The 17,400-nt window shown below is 41.4% G+C and overlaps 1 protein-coding gene across 2 annotated transcripts in view; it reads right to left on the bottom strand.

Moving 5' to 3' along the window:
- stk40 (serine/threonine kinase 40) overlaps positions 1-17,400 on the bottom strand; it is a 73,286-nt gene that overhangs the window by 24,970 nt on the left and 30,916 nt on the right. For both annotated transcript variants that reach the window (XM_072548567.1, XM_072548568.1), the window contains exon 7: positions 2,471-2,586. In XM_072548567.1, coding sequence (XP_072404668.1) covers positions 2,471-2,586 — 116 coding nt within the window. The remainder of the gene's footprint in view (positions 1-2,470; positions 2,587-17,400) is intronic.

Below are 17,400 nucleotides of genomic sequence, written 5' to 3'. Positions count from 1 at the left end.
TGCCCAATGAGCGATCACCTGAAGTGTGACAACTGGTTTCAGTATTTATGGAAGAGAAGCAGCCGAACTCCATATTCTGGTCACTTACCAATGACTCGATGGAGGAAACTGCACAGACGCGAGTCTCAAAATAAAACAGCAAATCAAGTTCAACTGCGATATCCCCTCTCCTTTTTTATTCATTCTTGGGTCTTGTGCAATGCTGGCGTTTTATTGCCTATCCTTAAGTTTTCCTTATTGACTTGTTGGATCATTTCAGAGGCAAATAAAAGTCAAGCACTCCTGTGGGAGTGAGGTCACATACCAACCAAGTTGATTAGATTACTTACAGTGTTGAAACAGGCCCTTCAGCCCAACAAGTCCACACCGCCCAGCCAAAGCGCAACCCACCCATACCCCTACATCTACCCCTTACCTAACGCTACGGACAATTTAGCATGGCCAATTCACCTGACCTGCACATCTTTGGACTGTGGGAGGAAACCGGAGCACCCGGAGGAAACCCACGCAGACACGGGGAGAATGTGCAAACTCCACACAGTTAGTCGCCTGAGGCGGGAATTGAACCCGGGTCTCTGGCGCTGTGAGGCAGCAGTGCTAACCACTGTGCCACCGTGCCGCCCACTTGGATATGGACAGATCTTTTTCTCTGAAGGACATGAGTGAACAGGAGAGGTTTTTACACCAATTCAACAGTTTAATGATCATGAATGAGACAAACTCTGGATTCCAGACTAAATTAACAAAATTTAAATTTCATCAGCTGCCACAATGTTTCAAGTCACATCTATGAACATCTGGATTACCCAGAGTTATCAGTTGTCAGAAGACCTGAAACAGTCTTGTAACCAAGAACCGCACAATTACTGCACTAATGCAGATCTACAGTGAATTGCAAATACCTCTACACTACTTCAAGTAGACAGAATAATTAAACTGATGAATAGAAACATTGGTATTCTAGAAACATTTTCTATCATCATCAATACCACTAACCAATACAACTGTAGCAAATATCTGAAGTAATCTCAGCATTTCAGTACTCAGTCTGGCTGGTAAATTCATGTTGAAGTTCTCTTTTCAAACTCATAACTCACTGAGCCGCTCCACTTCACAACCCTCTCCTTTCCACTCAGTTACCATAACTCTAACACCAAGCTACCCAGGCTCTTTATAGCCGCACCACCACTACTGACCCTCTCTTGACTCAAGCTGGAGCTAAGTTGCACAGAATCTTGTTTGTCCTCTCCACTCCCTCTGCTTTGCTGACGTTTCAAACATGAGTCATGTGACCTGCTCTGAAGTCTGCCTCACACAAAGTCTGGTGGTTTGAAACGATCAAAAGAAAAGCTCATTTTACAGAGAAGGCTGTGCAAGGTATTACGTTGCACGACAATGGTTGCAGATCCTGAGGTTTTAAAAAAAAGGCTCTGCCTCCAAACGTCCCTACAAGAGGTTGTAGGTATCAGATTTCAAACAGTTTGCACTATAAATTGTCTATTTATTTCAAACATAAAAGGGAGTTGAGGACGAGTCAAGGTAAAATCATCAGTTTTTTTTCCCTAGATGAAAGTTTGTATGTTTATATGGCTTTGAGTGTAAGATGGCAGAGAAAGTCAGTTGGCTTTCTATTGGTTTACAAACTTCTCACTGAACCAAGGAACAGAGAGAGTAGTTCTAGGAGGTCAGTAGTGTGAAGTTGTGATCTTTTGTAAGGTACTGCATCCGGATGCAGAAGGGAGACTAGTTGAAATGATACATTCAGCAGCCATCTCAAAGATCTGGGGAAATTTCTCTGGAATCTGGAAAGCTAGAGAAAGAAGCAGCAACAGAAATAGATTTACTGTTATCCAGGGTTTAAGAAGCTCCTAAAACTTATCAAAGTACCTTGGAATAGTCATTCAAAATTAATACGCAGCAAAGTGGAGTCAGAGAAACTCACTGAAGGTTGGGTCCTGGACTGTTGGCTTTAAGGAGTGTAATGTGCAGAGTGCGTTTCAAAAAATAAGTAATAATAAAAAACATTTTTTTTCCTGAACTGCTTTTAGTCAGTACAAGTTTTAAAAGATGAATTCCTGTGTATATTTTCAACAAGAAATTCAAATCTCTTCAAAAGAGTTATAGAAACTTACAAGAACTGAAAATTTGAATATTCATATCTGAACTAGAATGAAGACCTCTTTTCAAAAGCAAAAAAAAAGGTACTTCCTCACATTCTCTTACATCTGTTTTACCAGTTGTTAAAGCATCTAGATGATACATATGATTACAGTACAGAAACACTTCAGTGGAAGCTGGAAGGACTGAATAACAGGAAAAAATAGTGGGTGTAGAGACTGGAGAAGGCTTTCCTGTCTCATATTGCTATACTCAGTAAACACTGATGCAAGAACACAGGCAGCCTTAACATTGCAAACCACCCACTCTCCTGCCAACAGTATATAGTCATCAGACAGAATTGGGAACTCACCACTCAGAACATCAGGGCTAATGTAGGCAGGACTCCCCCGCTGATCTTTCAGTAAATCATCCTCACTAACTAGATGCTTTCCAAGACAGAAGTTAGTGATGGTGATTCTGTGCGTCCTATGGGCAAAAGAAATAAAAAAAAAGAGTAAGTGTGCACCAAACGTATTTATTTCAAAGCACTGAAGGTGGAGAACAGAAAGGAGACCAGAGAAGCAAGTTAGAAGTAGCCTGCTTTTAAACAAGCTGTAAAATAAGCCATGAACATCTAATTCTTTTTTTTCTGAGAATGAGAATTTGACATTCCTACAACCAGCTTCACAAATAGAAATACCAAATGTCAGTGTCCAAGCAGCATATGTAGATTATATCATGTATTATACAGTAATGATGTTTTCTGTGGACAGCTAAGATTCTGGAAATCAGGAAGTTGTTGAATCAGTAGATTCTCTACATCAATAATGCAGTTGGTTACAGCCAACACCCTCCAAGGCGACAAGTTGGTCAAATGCACAACTTTGCACATTAACACACTATAATTCTTTGGAGAGATTGTTGAGCATATTATAATACTAACAGCACGTTCCGATTAACTGATCTTGTTGCACACCACGTACAACCCCCCAAAAATTAATGGTAAAACAGATTACATAAATATTATCTCAATTTTATCTTGAAAAATAGCCAACAACAAACCAAGATCAAGGTTGAAGTTTGCCACTGAACAACTGGACTAAAACAACAGTTATAGGATAAAAAGACACAGCAAAGCAACTTCAGAGAAACTTCAGCTCTGACTCGAAATGTTAGTCTGTTCTCTCTCTCCATGGATGCTGCCTGACCCGCTGTGATCTCCAGTATTTGTAGTTTTCAGTACAGATTCCAATATCAACAGCAATTTGTTCCTACGCCTTCAGAAAAAGTAGCCAATTTTAAAAATCTACCTCTTGCATTCTCAGGACATTTTGATAGGAGATATTTCAAGTTGAAGGTTATGAAGGTGGGTTGGGGGAGAAAGAGGGGTAGCTAAGAGTGCGATAGGTGCCACACCCTAACCACCCAAAGCCTGTAGGAAGAACGCCTCATCTTCTGCCATGGGACCCTCCAACCACATGGCATCAATTTGAACTTCACCAGTTTCCTGATTTCTCCACCACCCCCCACCCCATTATCCCAGATCCAACCTTAGAAGTCAGCACCGCCCGCGGCCTGTCATACCTGTCCATCTTCCTTCCCACCTATCCACTCTACCCTCCTCTCTGACTACCACCATTACCTCTACCTCCAACTACCTTCTCCTGCTCCCACCCACCCCTATTCACCTCTCATTTACCTCTCCACCCCCATGCCTCACAAGCCGCATTCCTGATGAAGGGCTCCTCCCAAAATGTCAACTTTCCTGCTATTCGCATCTGCCTGACCAGCTGTGATTTTCCAGCACCACACTCTCGACTCTGATCTTCAGCATCTGCAGTCCTCACTTACTTCAGTGAATATAGACCAGTCACTCTTCATACATCAGGCTTGTCATCCCAAGAATCAGTCTGGTAAATCAGTCTCCTTCCACCTCCGACATAAAAGGAACATTCTTCCTCAAATAAAGAGGCCAAAGCTGCACACAATACTCCAGGTGTGATCTCAGCAAAGGCCCTTGGCAATTACAGGAAGGCATCCTGTACTCAAATCCTCACACGTAGAAGACGAATGTACTATTTGCCTTCTTCACAGCCCACTGATCTGCATGCTTACTTTCAGCAACTAGCTTAGAAGAACACCCAGGTCACACTGCACCTCACTCTTTCCCAATCTACTGCCGATCAGATAATGATGATCTTCTTGTTACAATTACCAAAGTAGATCACCTCATTTATCCACATGATACTCCATTTGTCATGCATTTGTCCATTCACTCAAATTTTGTCCAAATCACACTGAAGCATCTCTGCATTCTTCTCACAGTTCACCCTTCCAACCAACGTTGTCTTGTCTGAAAAGTTCTCTTTTAGTTCCCTCATCTTAATCATCAACATATTATATATATATATATATATATATATATATATATATATATAAAAAGAAGAACTGGGGTGCAGGCATGAACTTCCTGTTATACCCCATGAATCATTGACTCCACTTGTAAATAGACCTGGTTCATCCTTTTTTGTGTTTGTCTGCCAATTAGTTCCTTATATACATCAGTACAGTACACCCAGTCCCAAGGATTTATATTTCACATTCCAATCTTTGGCGTGGGACCTTATCAAAAGTCTTTTGAAAGTCCAAGCAAACCATATCCACTGGGTTCCCCATAGCAACTCTAGTCTAATTACACACTCGAAAAATTCCAGTACATTGGTCAGTGGTTAGAACTGCTGCCTCACAGCGCCAGAGACCCGGGTTCAATTCCTGCCTCAGGCGACTCTCTGTATGGAGTTTGCACATTCTCCCCGTGTCTGCGTGGGTTTCCTCCGGGTGCTCCGGTTTCCTCCCACAATCCAAAAATGTGCAGGTTGGGTGAATTGGCCATACTAAATTGCCCGTAGTGTTAGGTGAAGGGGTAAATGTAAGAGAATGGGTCTGGGTGGGTTACGCTTCGGCGGGTCAGTGCGGACTTGTTGGGCCGAAGGGCCTGTTTCCACACTAAGTAATCTAATCTAAATTGTGAAGCATGATTTCCACTCTGTAAATCCATGGCGATCCTGTCACTGTTTCCAAGTGCACAACTGTAAAATTTTCTCTAATGAACTCTAAGCCATTACAGCATTTCCCCAAATCATTTCAATAACGGCTCATTGACACTGGCACTCAGTTCAGCAATGATTTTGAAACTTCTTACTTTGAGATCTCATGGTTTCACCCTATCTAAGCTCCTCTAGCCCTACAATACTCAAAACACATACACAAGCAGCTAAAATTAGTGGGATGCATTCCAAGTTTCTCATGCCATTAGTTGTGGTTGTGCCTCGTCTCCAAGCTCTGAAATTCACATCCTCGACAGCACTCCTCCGTTAAAGTGCTTGATCATAGCTCTTTACATGGCTCAGTTTTAAAGTCTGTGTGAATGAGAGGTTTTTTTAATTATAGGAATACTCTCAAATCCAGCGACCTAAAAACTGGTGTTGGCCAAACAACGGACATTTAAAAACTTTTTTTTTCATTTTAAACGGTGCTCATGTCGGGGGAGGTCTGAAGGAGTTAGTACATCTAATCCATGAGAAGTGAATTAATGTCAGCAGCAACATGGCCATTATCCTGAAATGCTTTCCCTATTTCTCCTATTATCTGGGTTAAGGCATTTCAATCTGAATTAACAATGCTCAGATGGTTTTGTTTTCTGGATACCTGCAAGCTCTGAAATTTTGAATGGCTTGATCTCAAGGCTCCCAGATTTGAGAGAGTGCACCTGTACATAAAAGAGCCACCACCTAAAATGCACCTTTGTCATTTGGGAAGCCTTTCGAAAGTGGAGTGAGACGAGGAAGTTGGAAATGTCTTAGGAAGAAAATTTCATAGTTAAATGGATTACTGACACTTCTACCATTATGATCAATGGGAGGAAGCCAGGAACGTTTGGACGAAAGCAGCCAATATCAAGTAGGTCAACGGAGGGACAGAAAGGTGAAGGAAGGACAAGAGGATTCCCAACCATCCTCATGTCAGCCTGTTGGGAGCAGGAAGCCAATCAAGAAAATGACCAGTGAGTAGAATTGAACAGCAGAATAAGGCTGGGAAATTACAGAGGCGCTCTGGATTAATTAAACCTTCATATTGGATGGAGCTCAAGTGGCAAACAAAGAGGCAGAGAAGTCAAGCTTGGAGATGGTGAAGACAAGAATGGATAAAAATTACTAAGGTATACATGGGAGAAGCAGGTATTATGGTAGAAACAGATGGTGTCAGTCATGGATACAACATGAAGTTCGAAGCTCAGCTCAAGGTTGCGAACAGTCTGAGCAAACAGTAGGGAAAATATCAGAACACAGATTTTCTGGCATCCACTACTACTATCAAACAAGCAGTCACCAAGGGTCATTACATAAATGTGAAATAGGAAGGTTGAATAAGAGAGGATGAAGTCCATTTTCTGATCATATGGGGAAAATGCAAAATCACATGTAGGTCACATGACAAAGGTGAAGCAACAGAGCGAGCAGATCAGAAATCTTCAATAAAGACAAAGGGGTAAATGCATTTTGACTCCAAGTGTCATTCTAAAAGGTGTGAGTAGGATAAAAATGTGCTGTAAAGATTGAAGAGATGACCACAGTGTCAGATGGCAATGGCACATGAATGGGACAATCACTGTGAACTCAATTACAGCTGTTTTAAAAAGGAGGGAATCCAACACTGTGGTTAAAGAGACGCCTGACATTTTTCCATAATAGTGCAGGCAACACCCAAAAGAACTGAACCTTAGCATGAGTCAGTGCCTTCAGGAAATGAGGACTTTTTAAAAATTGAACATTTTTTCCATCCTTTAGCTTCTCAAATACAATTTCACATTTCTAAGCAGGCTGACTAGATCGTTAACCAGATATATATATCTTTGGTTTAAACATCCAATTAACAAAATACATCCACAGGCTAAAAAAGAAAACGTAACCTTTGCTTGAACTGGTTGCAACAATTTCTAATGCATACTGACGTCAATTTGATTTGAACTGTGGGAATATGCTTCCTTGCAACAATCTTGAGGAAAAGTTAACTTAAGTCTGCAAGAAATGGAAGTCTGAAATGTTTGAGGACATTCATGCTCTCGTCTTATTCCATCAGAAAGAAGATGAACAGAAACTAACAGCGCCCTCAAATCTCTGCCACTCGCCTTCCTGCCAAAGATTTACCACTTCACATATGAACTTGATGAGAAAATTCCTGACAAATGAGCTCCATCTGAAATATTAAGCAGGATTCCCCTTTCAGAAGTTGAGCATTGCTGACACATTACGAAAAGCACACATTTATGAACTGCATAGTTTCTGTAGTTCTATGTTGCAAATATACCTACGAGGGAATGTCAGTTACCCTCAAAGGCAAAGCAAATTAATTTTCAAGAGGGCAACCCAAATAAATTTCTTAGTCATAAACTATGAACACTATTAAATCCCCCTTTAATCTTCTTGCTAAGGAGAACTACCCCAGCCCCTCTGGTCTCTCTACATTAAAAGAAACAATTCAAACAGAATTGTGATTAGAATTTGAATAAAATGTCATGGAACATGTGCCCATGTGAATTGTACAACACCCAGCAGTGCCACAACAGACTGTCCAAGTTTAAGCTAAGCCTGTAAGTCAAGGGTCAATATAATGCATAGATGGCTGAACTTCCCACCCAAACAGCATTTCCAATAAGCTAAGTAATCCTAATGGTTACAAAAGGCTATATAATATTGCACCCAATAGCACTAGCTGCAAGGGTGAATATATCTGGGGCAGGTTTGGTATGGTAGCTCAGTAGGTAGCACTGCTGCCTCACAGCTCCAGGAACCTGGGTTCGATTCCTGCCTCGGGCAACTATCTGTGTGAAGTTTGCACATTGTGCGAGGAAACTCATGCAGACACACAGTGACAATCTAAAGATGTGCAGGCTAGGTTAATTGGCCATGCTAAATTGCCCAGAGTGTTCAGGGATATATACGTTAGGTGCATTAGTTAGGGGTAAATGTAGAGTAATAGGGTAGGGGAATGGGTGTGGGTGGTTTACTCTTCGGAGGGTCGATGTCGACTTGTTGGGCCAAATAGCCTGTTTCCACACTGTACAGAATCCATGATTCAAACTAACTTGTGATGGAAGCTCATGGTTGAAACGTTCTTCAACCAAGGGAAACTTATACCAGACACATCTTGGTATGAACAATGCAATAAGAACAACTGTTAGGTCCCTACAATGTCCTTAAGGTCATCACATGAACAAACTTTTTAAAGAACAAAAGACTTAATTTGACAATTCTACAGTAGTACTGTTTTGAAAGCTTGGAACAGGTACACATCAGTCAGCAACTCAAACTACAGATGGCTGCAATTAAACTCGCATATGTGACTCACCTTTCAGCAATGCCCCACCACAATAACAACCAGCACCAAATATAGACCAACAGCCTGAAGCTAAATTTGTATTTCCAAACACGAGTCTGGTAAAGATTAGGGAAATGATAAACACATATGGAAAGGATTTCATAGAATACGCATTTGATTACAGAACCTAAATATTGCAAGGGTGGATCACTGCAAAATAGAAGGACATTATAATCAACAGTCCCCAGCACCTGCCCCCAACCTTCAACCTACGCAAGTCCTTGCAGCTAGTGGCTATGCATGTAATTCATGGCCAGACGGTGCAAGATCCAGTGAAATACAAATAGATACTAATTAATCTTGAAGATGAAATGACCAACTGGACTACACTTCATGGGTACTACTCCACTTACATGCAGTTATAACATATTATGTCAAGTTTCAGCATCAAAGTTGCAAAGTATCATTATGTATGAAAACAAAGTCATTCATAGCATCTCAGTTCCAGGTTAATTCCATCGAAGCTCCTCAAGCAGTGTCTAAGACCCAAACATCTTCAGATGCTTCATCAACAATCTTCCTTCAATCACAAGATCAGAAGTAATGATGTTCTCTGATGATTGCAATGGTACCTTTCACGACTCCTCAGACTCTGAATCAGATAATGTCTACACATACTAAGACCTACACAACATGCAGGCTTAGATTGATAAGTGGCAATGACCATGTGATGACTAAGAAAGACTCCCTTCCAACAAGAGAGAATCCATCATCCCTTGACATCCAGTGGCACTGCCATTGCTGAACTCCCCATTGACATCCTGAGGGTTACCACTGAGCAGAAACATGATCAGTAATTTAAATACTGACTACAACAACAGATCATAGCCTACAAATCCTGTGGCAAGTAACTCACTACCTGACTCCACAGAGCCTGGACGACATCCGTGAATGCACATGTCACATGTATGATATTCCATGAAATCAATAAAATTTGAAGGAGTTGTACAGGGTTAAACAGACCAAAAGACAGGCTCAAATCTTACTTTACATCATCTGCTCACCAGGGCCTTCCCTGAAAATGATTTGCTTTTGGGAAGGGGGCACACATAGCAGAAAGGAGTGAATCTACTTGAACATTTTAAGTCATTTAAAAAACCAGCAAGTTATGACAAATATTATAACATTTGAGGCACGCAACGTAACCACACATCAAATCCAACTCTCAAACAATGGGCTGTGGATGCCGCCAGAATTGCAAGGCACAGCACAGAAATTCTTAATGTACATTAATGTAATTCATTTTAGGCTTACTATGCCTACATCCAAATAGTGTTGTATATGAACACATTGCAAAATAAATAATAGACAGGACTTCTAAAATAAGGAATTCTAACTTTAGCTCCACAGATTGATTTTAATTTGGAGGTGGGGACAGAGAGACATTCAGGCAGGAAGGAAAGAAAAGGGAAATGCAACTGCAATGACATCATTCCATATAACCCAAGTCACATTTTCCCATCACCATGCTATTCCTGATATGTGGTCAGGTCTAAAAAGAAAGCCAAGTGTTGCACTGGTATTCTTGATCTCTGATCAATGGTCCATATTGAGGTTTTGACCAGATAATGGGGCTTCCAGAATTAGCCAGTGTCACCAGAAGAAGGATGCAGTCTAATACAGACACACATACAGCTTGCATGCTGCCTCAAGCTGCTACACAGGATATACATGTGCACTCTCTAGATTATCAATTTATGCCCCTTCTCATCCAACAACACAACTGCTCTCGCTTACAATTCCAGATGCTCATGGCTTGCTACACTGGCAGAGGTGCTGTACTGCAGAATCTTAACACAACAACATGGCACCCCTCACAGGTGGGCAGAAATGTTCCACAGTACTATTCTGCTGGATACTATTCATTCCTCAATAAGAAACAGGTTATCTGCGATAATTCTCACATTGCTGTTCATGAGAGCTTGTTGTGTACAAATTGGATACCATATCTCCTTTATTATAACAGCGAATGGACTTCAAATGAACCTCAGCAGTTGGAAACTGCATTGTGATGTCTTTTGTGAAAGGCACTATGTAAAGGTCTTTTCTCTTTTCTAATAATAATAGTATTATTATTAATTCTCCAGTGCAGGATTTCTTATTCAGATTAAAACATTGAAGATACTTAGCATGTTCTTAATAAAGTGACCTAATTGTAATGCATTGTGCTTGACTTGTTTAGATATTTACAATACAGCAATACTAAACAACTGCAGCAGTGCCTATTTTAAGAATGATTTCTGAAGTTCACAAACCATGCTATGTTTATTACTTCTGGTACCCTCCTCACAGAATATTTCACATATTTTGACAAATTACTTCTGTAGAGGACTTACCAGGGAAAAGCCACAGCGGCCAGGTCTCTGGCACTGAGCCTGTGTTGCTCAGAGGGGAAAGGGGGAGAATGGAAGAGCGACAGTGATAGGAGATTCTGTGGTCGCGAACAAGACACACTGATGGTACGTTGCCTCCCAAGGGCCAGGGTCAGGGATGTCTCGGATTAAGTCAACTGGATTCTTAAGGGGGAGGGTGAGCAGCCAGGGGTCGTGGTGCATATTGGCACTAATGACATAGCTAGGAAAAGAAGATCTGAAAAGTGAATATAGGGAGTTAGGTTGGAAGCTAACAGACAGGACGAGCAAAGTAGTAGTCTCAGGATAGCTATTAGTTCCACAGGCTGGTGAGGTTAGGGACAGAGAGCAAGTGCAGATGAATACATAGTTGCAGGGCTGGTGTAGGAAAGAAGGCTTCAGATATGTGGATCATTGGGATACCTTCTGGGGAATGTAGGACCTGTACAAGGAGGACGGGTTGCACCTGAACTGGAAGGGCACCAATAACCTGTGTGGGAGCTCTTTGGGAGGGTTTAGACTAGTTTGACAGGGGTATGGGAACCAGAGTGACGGATCAGAGGATAGGTAGTAGTTGAACAGGCAAATGCAGAGGGTCTGTGAGGAAGGATAGACAGTTGATAGGGCAAAGTTGGAGGCAGTGTGATGGTTTGCAATGTGTCTATTTTAACGCAAAAAGTGATGACTTTACAGCATGGATCAGTACTTGGAGGGATGATGCTGTGACCATTGCGGAGATTTGGATATCACACGGGCAGGAATGATTGGTGGATGCTCCGGAGTACAGATGTTTCAAAAGGAATAGGGAGGGACATAAAAGAGGTGAGGGGATGGCATTGCTGATAGTATCACAGCTGCAGAAAGGGAAGCCGTCAAACAGCGTTTGTCTACTGAGTCATCATGGATGGAAGGTAGAAACAGGAAAGGAGCAGTCACTTCATTAGGAGTTTTCTACAGAGACACAGAGGAGCAGATTGGGAGGCAAATTTTGGAAAGGTGCAGAAAACAGGGTTGTTGTCAAGGGTGACTTCAACTTCCCTAACATTGATGGGAACCTCCTTAGCGCAAATAGTTTGGATGGAGCAATTTTGTGAGGTGTATCCAGGAAGGATTCCTGACTCAATATGTAGATAGGCCGACTACAGGGGAAGCCAAATTGGGTTTGGTGCTTGGCAATGAACCAGGCCAGGTAGCAGATCACTATCACAGAAATGCTGTCCCACCGAGAGATCACAGCTCCTTGATCTTTACTATATTCAAGGAGAGGGATAGGAGCAGATGGTATGGGAAGGTATTTAATTGGGTGAGGGGAATTACAATGCTATTAGGCAGGAACTGCAAAGCACAAGTTGGGAGCAGATATTCTCAGGGAAATGCATGACAGAAATGTGGAGGTTGTTTAGGGAGCATTTCCTGTGAGTGCTGTATAGGTTTGTCCCACTGACACAAGGAGGGGATGGTAGGGTAAAGGAACCTTGGATGACAAGAGATGTGGACCACCTAGTCAAGAGAAAGGAGGAAGCTTAAGGCTGAGGAAGCAAGGATCAGGCAGGGTTTTACAGGGTTACAAAGCAGTCAGGAAAGAACTGAAGGATAGACGTAGGAGAGCTAGAAGGTGACATGAAAAAGCCTTGATGGGTAGGATTAAGGAAAACCCCAAGGTGTTCTACACTTATGTGAGGAACAAGAGGATGGTGAGCTTGATGGTAGGGCCAATCAACGATAGTGGAGGGAACTTGTGCCTGGAGTCAGATGAGGTCGGTGAGGTCCATAATGAATATTTTGCTTCAGTATTTATTAGTGATAGGGACTTTGTTGTTTGTGAGGACAGTGTCAAACAGACTGGCTTGCTTAAACAGGCTGAGGTTAAGAAAGAGAATGTGCTGGAAATTTAGAAAAATATGAGGATAGGTCAGACCCCTCAGCCAGACAAGATATACCCAAGGTTACTGTGGGATGTGAAGGAAAAGATTGCTGTGCCTTTGGCAATGGTCTTTGCATCTTCACTGTCCACTGTCGTAGTACCAGATGATTGGATGGCGGCAAATGTTATTCCCTTGTTCAAGTAAAGAAAAAGGGATAATCCTGGGAATTACAGATCAGTCAGTCTTACGTCAGTGGTGAGCAAATTATTGGAGGGGATTCTGAGAGACCAGATTTATGATTATTTGGAAAAGCATAGAGATAGTCAGACAGTTTTGAGAGGGGCAGGTCATGCCTATCAAACTTTACTGAATTCTTTGAGAATGTGACAAAAGACATTGATGAAGGTAGAACAGAGGATGTAGTGGAAATGGATTTTAGCAAAACATTTGATAAGGATCCCACTGGTAGACACAAATAGAAAATAAGGAGGCATGGGATACAAGGAAATTTGGCTGTCAGGATACAGAACTGGCTGGCCCATAGGAGACAGAGGGTGGTAGCAGATGGAAAGTATTCAACCTGGAGCTTGGTAACCAGTGGCATTCCAAAGGGAGCTACTCTGCTCTTTGTGATTTTATAAATGACTTGGATGAGGAAGCGGAAGGGTGGGTTACTAAATTTTCCGATGACGTGAAGGTTGGAGGAGTTGTGGATAGTGTGGAGGGCTGTTGTAGATGCAATAAGACACTGACAGAAAGCAGAACTGGGCTGAGAAGTGGCAGATGGGGTTCAACTTGGTAAAGTGTGAAGTGATTCATTTTGAAAGGTTGAATTTGAATGCAAATTACAGGGTTAAATGCAGGATTCTTGGCAATGTGAAGGAACAGAAGGATCTTGGGGGGCCATGTCCATAGACCCTTCAAAGTTGTCACCCAAGTTGATAGGATTAATAAGGCAGTTTATGGTGTGTTGCCTTTCATTAGCAAGGGGATTGGGTTTAAGAGCTGTGAGATTATGCTGCAGCTTGATAAAGCCCTGGTTAGACTACACTTTGAGTATTGTGTTCAGTTCTGGTCACCTCGTTATAGGAAAGATGTGGAACTTTAGAGAGGGTGCAGAGGAGATTTACCAGGATGCTGTCTGTGCTGAAGGGCATGTCTTATGAAGAAAGGTTGAAGGAGCTAGGGCTTTTCTCATTGGAACAAAGAAGGATGAGTGATGACTTGGTAGAGATGTACAAGACGATAAGAGGCATAGATAGAGTGGATAGCCAGAGACATGTTCCCAGGACGGAAATGGCTATCATGAGGGGTCATAATTTTAAAGGTGATTAGAGGAAGGTTTTGGGAAGATACCAGATGTAGGTTCTTTACACAGAGTGGTGATTGCGTGGAATGCACTGCCAACCATGGTAGTAGAGTCAGATACATTAGGGACATTTAAGCAACTCTTGGATATGTAGGTTAGTTTGATCTTAGAGTGGGATAAAAGGTCAGCACAACAGTGAGGGCTGAATACTATGCTGTATTGTTCTGTGTAAGATGGAAAGCCCAGAAAGTCAATGGTGGCAGAGTGACGGGGTGGGAGTGGGGGGAGAGAGTAAAAGTGTAAGCAAACAGTTTTCATTCAAGACTTTAGCCAGAAGGGACTTTTTACATCTAAAAGACATTTGATTTGGGATATTACAAGACAAGACTCTAACAGGAAGCTCTGAGCTCATGGACAAACTCTGTGGGCCCACTCAAACGTAAATATGCTTCTGGCACAATTCCTGAATCAAGACAATAGAAGCAGAATAAAATCACATTGTTAAGGGAACACGATACTCTATCACTGGGAATCAACACTTTTACTCTCTTGAATCCATCCCAAAATCTCTTGCAAAATTCCAGCTGAGCCGAATGGAGTAGCTTCAATTCAATATCTCAGGCTAAAAGAAAGATAAAACAGAAGAAATTGCGCCTTGCTAATCAGCAAGTCAGGGCCAGATGCCCAAGATAGAAATCAACTCACCCTCATGTACATATTTGTTTAAAAAAGGGGAGACACTGATAGTGAACAAACATTTTAGAATTACTCTGGCTGGCACTGATTTAGGGTTACAAACCAAGCAGCAGATTTCCATTAGAACACCACTTAAAACAGCATTATACTCATTTTGCCAAATTCATTGCATTTATCATTCATTAGTTTCAACCAAGTGGGAGCTGTTTTTGCTGGCCAGCTTGTTTGCAGCCATTTTCATCAGTTATGATATTGCTCTCACCTGGCTTGGCCCCTTGCCCTGGGTGAGCCCTAGCCTGCTAGAACATTCTGAAACAATCACATAACTACTTCTTTTCCCACAATGTTTATCTGCAGACACCTGTTAAGCAAAACTGCAACCCAGCTAGACGCTATCAATGGGTGTATGTAGTATTTGGAGTATGCATTGACTCAAGGTCTGAGAACAATAACTCGTTATGTACAGTCTTAGATGAGGCCAACTTCAGACTCTGCCTGGTGTATGCTCACATCGACTCACTCTTGATTATCATGTGGATCTGTGTCTGATTGAGCAACTGTCAGATCGGCATCTGTTGTACTATTTAAATCCGTGGCGACCTGCAGCACTTTGGAGTATCATCTGACAGTACTAAGACAAGGTGTGCTCCCCATGATATCACGCAATAAAGTATATCAATGCTCTGAGGTCTGAGTCTGCAGAATTTCTTCAGCAGGTCGTACAACAGTTTTGGTTTAGTTGTGTGACTTCACAGCCTAGTTGGAGGAAAGTTATATCACTGATATTGATTTGGAATTGGATCACTTCTTAGCAAGACCAAGTATGGACAGCAATTTTCCTTCCCTTCAGGACAACAATTCATTTGTTTTTTTGTTAAATGAAACCCTGACAACTTTCACCAATTTCAGCTTCACTTTTAAATTTGAATTCAAATTCCCAGTCATGAACTCACTTTCTGAATTACTGCTCCAGTCATCACTATTCTTACTATAAAGTTCAAGTGTTCAAGGCAAAAATAAGCTAGTCTGTACTAACTCCTATGCTTAAACTTGCAAATACTCACGACCTGGCTCACATACAAAGAACAGGCACATGGGACTATTGGGATGCTGATGGATGTAGCATGAAATCCCCTAACAGCAGTCTGTGTCTTGAGAGGAGACAGAAAAAAAATGGAAAAAAATGCTTGCAAAGAGGTCAAATTTTATTCTTCATTTATACACAGTGATTGGAGTTTGCAGCATCAAGATACCTAGCATTTTGCAGCCTCTCTCGAAGGGCTCCTGGATGTCTGGTTAAACAAAAAGAAAATTTCATATTGGCGCAATATGAAATCGAGATTATTTATATTGGTTATGGGCATAAATATATCACGTTGGAATTTTCACCTTAAAAATTAGAGGAGAATAAACCTACAGTGCAAAGCATGAAGCTGTTGTATAGCCACAGGGGAGAATTTGAACAGAAATACCGGTTACATTGAATTTATCACTGTATCTGAAACCCCTCTATAACCAAGGTATTTTGAACAGATTCTGTCCCACACAGATCTGGTTCAACTCTTCAAAATGAAAATCATACTCAACAAGACAGAAGTAACAGAATTCAGAAGCAGCAGTTACAATGATGAACTAAAATATTCAAAAGATATGTAACACAAAAGTATTTCAATATGGCACTGTCTTATCACAAAGCAAAACCAGGTTGTTAAATCGATGGCATGCTTTTGAGAAAGAACAGAAGCACTCGTGAGGTCTCATTACTGCTTACAAACTGCCATCAGCTTAAACCAAACATTAAACTACATTTATGTAATGTATTTGCATAACTTTCGAAACTGGAATGCTTGAAGTATGTTTCTTGCAGTATCTGAAAGTTTAAAAGCAAATGGGGGAGATGGTAATGGGTGGGAAATAGAAGGTACATGCACACCCCCACATTGGGTAATGCAGCACAGGGAGCAATTAAAGCAGCAAGTGTCCTACCCAGAGTTATAAATATGAGCAAGCCTTCTCTTGCGTCAGCACAATTTACACTGCATGAGTCATCCAAGCCATGGTTCCTCTGGCAAAGGACTATTGTTTGCTTCTGGTGAAGGGCTCGGAAAGCCTCTCCCTTTACACGAGAGGAAGAACTTTAACCCTTCAACTACCTAATGTTGCTAGCCTCCCATACTACAGAAACATTTCCTATCCTTGCCTGTCTCCAAAAATTATCAGAGCAAAGCGCAACACAGTGTGGAGCTATGTAGATGAATGCGGTGCAGAAAAAGCCAGATATGCTAAAACAAAAAAAATTTCAACAGTATGCACTCTCAAAATGTTATCTTGTCTCCAAAGGGTTATGGGAATTTTAGCCATTGCACAATTAAATTGAAATATTCGGTATCAAACCACTGAGTGAAACAAAATCATGACGGTGTGTACACTGGCTTCAATTCAGCATTGTGGATAGATATTATTTCCTTTCTTCTTATAAAGATTGTGTGCAATCTGTGTGCTCCTCAGCTAACAGCAATTAACTATAAAACTAAGTTGTTTGTTAATTCAATATTGTGTAGAGCGAGATACTCTTGTCGAACTGTTTTCAAAATAAAATACAAAAGTTGACAGGATGCTCAACCTATAAAATGAAACAAAA

The sequence above is a fragment of the Chiloscyllium punctatum genome, chromosome 27 (assembly GCF_047496795.1).
Source record: "Chiloscyllium punctatum isolate Juve2018m chromosome 27, sChiPun1.3, whole genome shotgun sequence".
NCBI classification, from domain to species: domain Eukaryota; kingdom Metazoa; phylum Chordata; class Chondrichthyes; order Orectolobiformes; family Hemiscylliidae; genus Chiloscyllium; species Chiloscyllium punctatum.
This window is presented reverse-complemented; position numbering and strand designations above follow the sequence as displayed.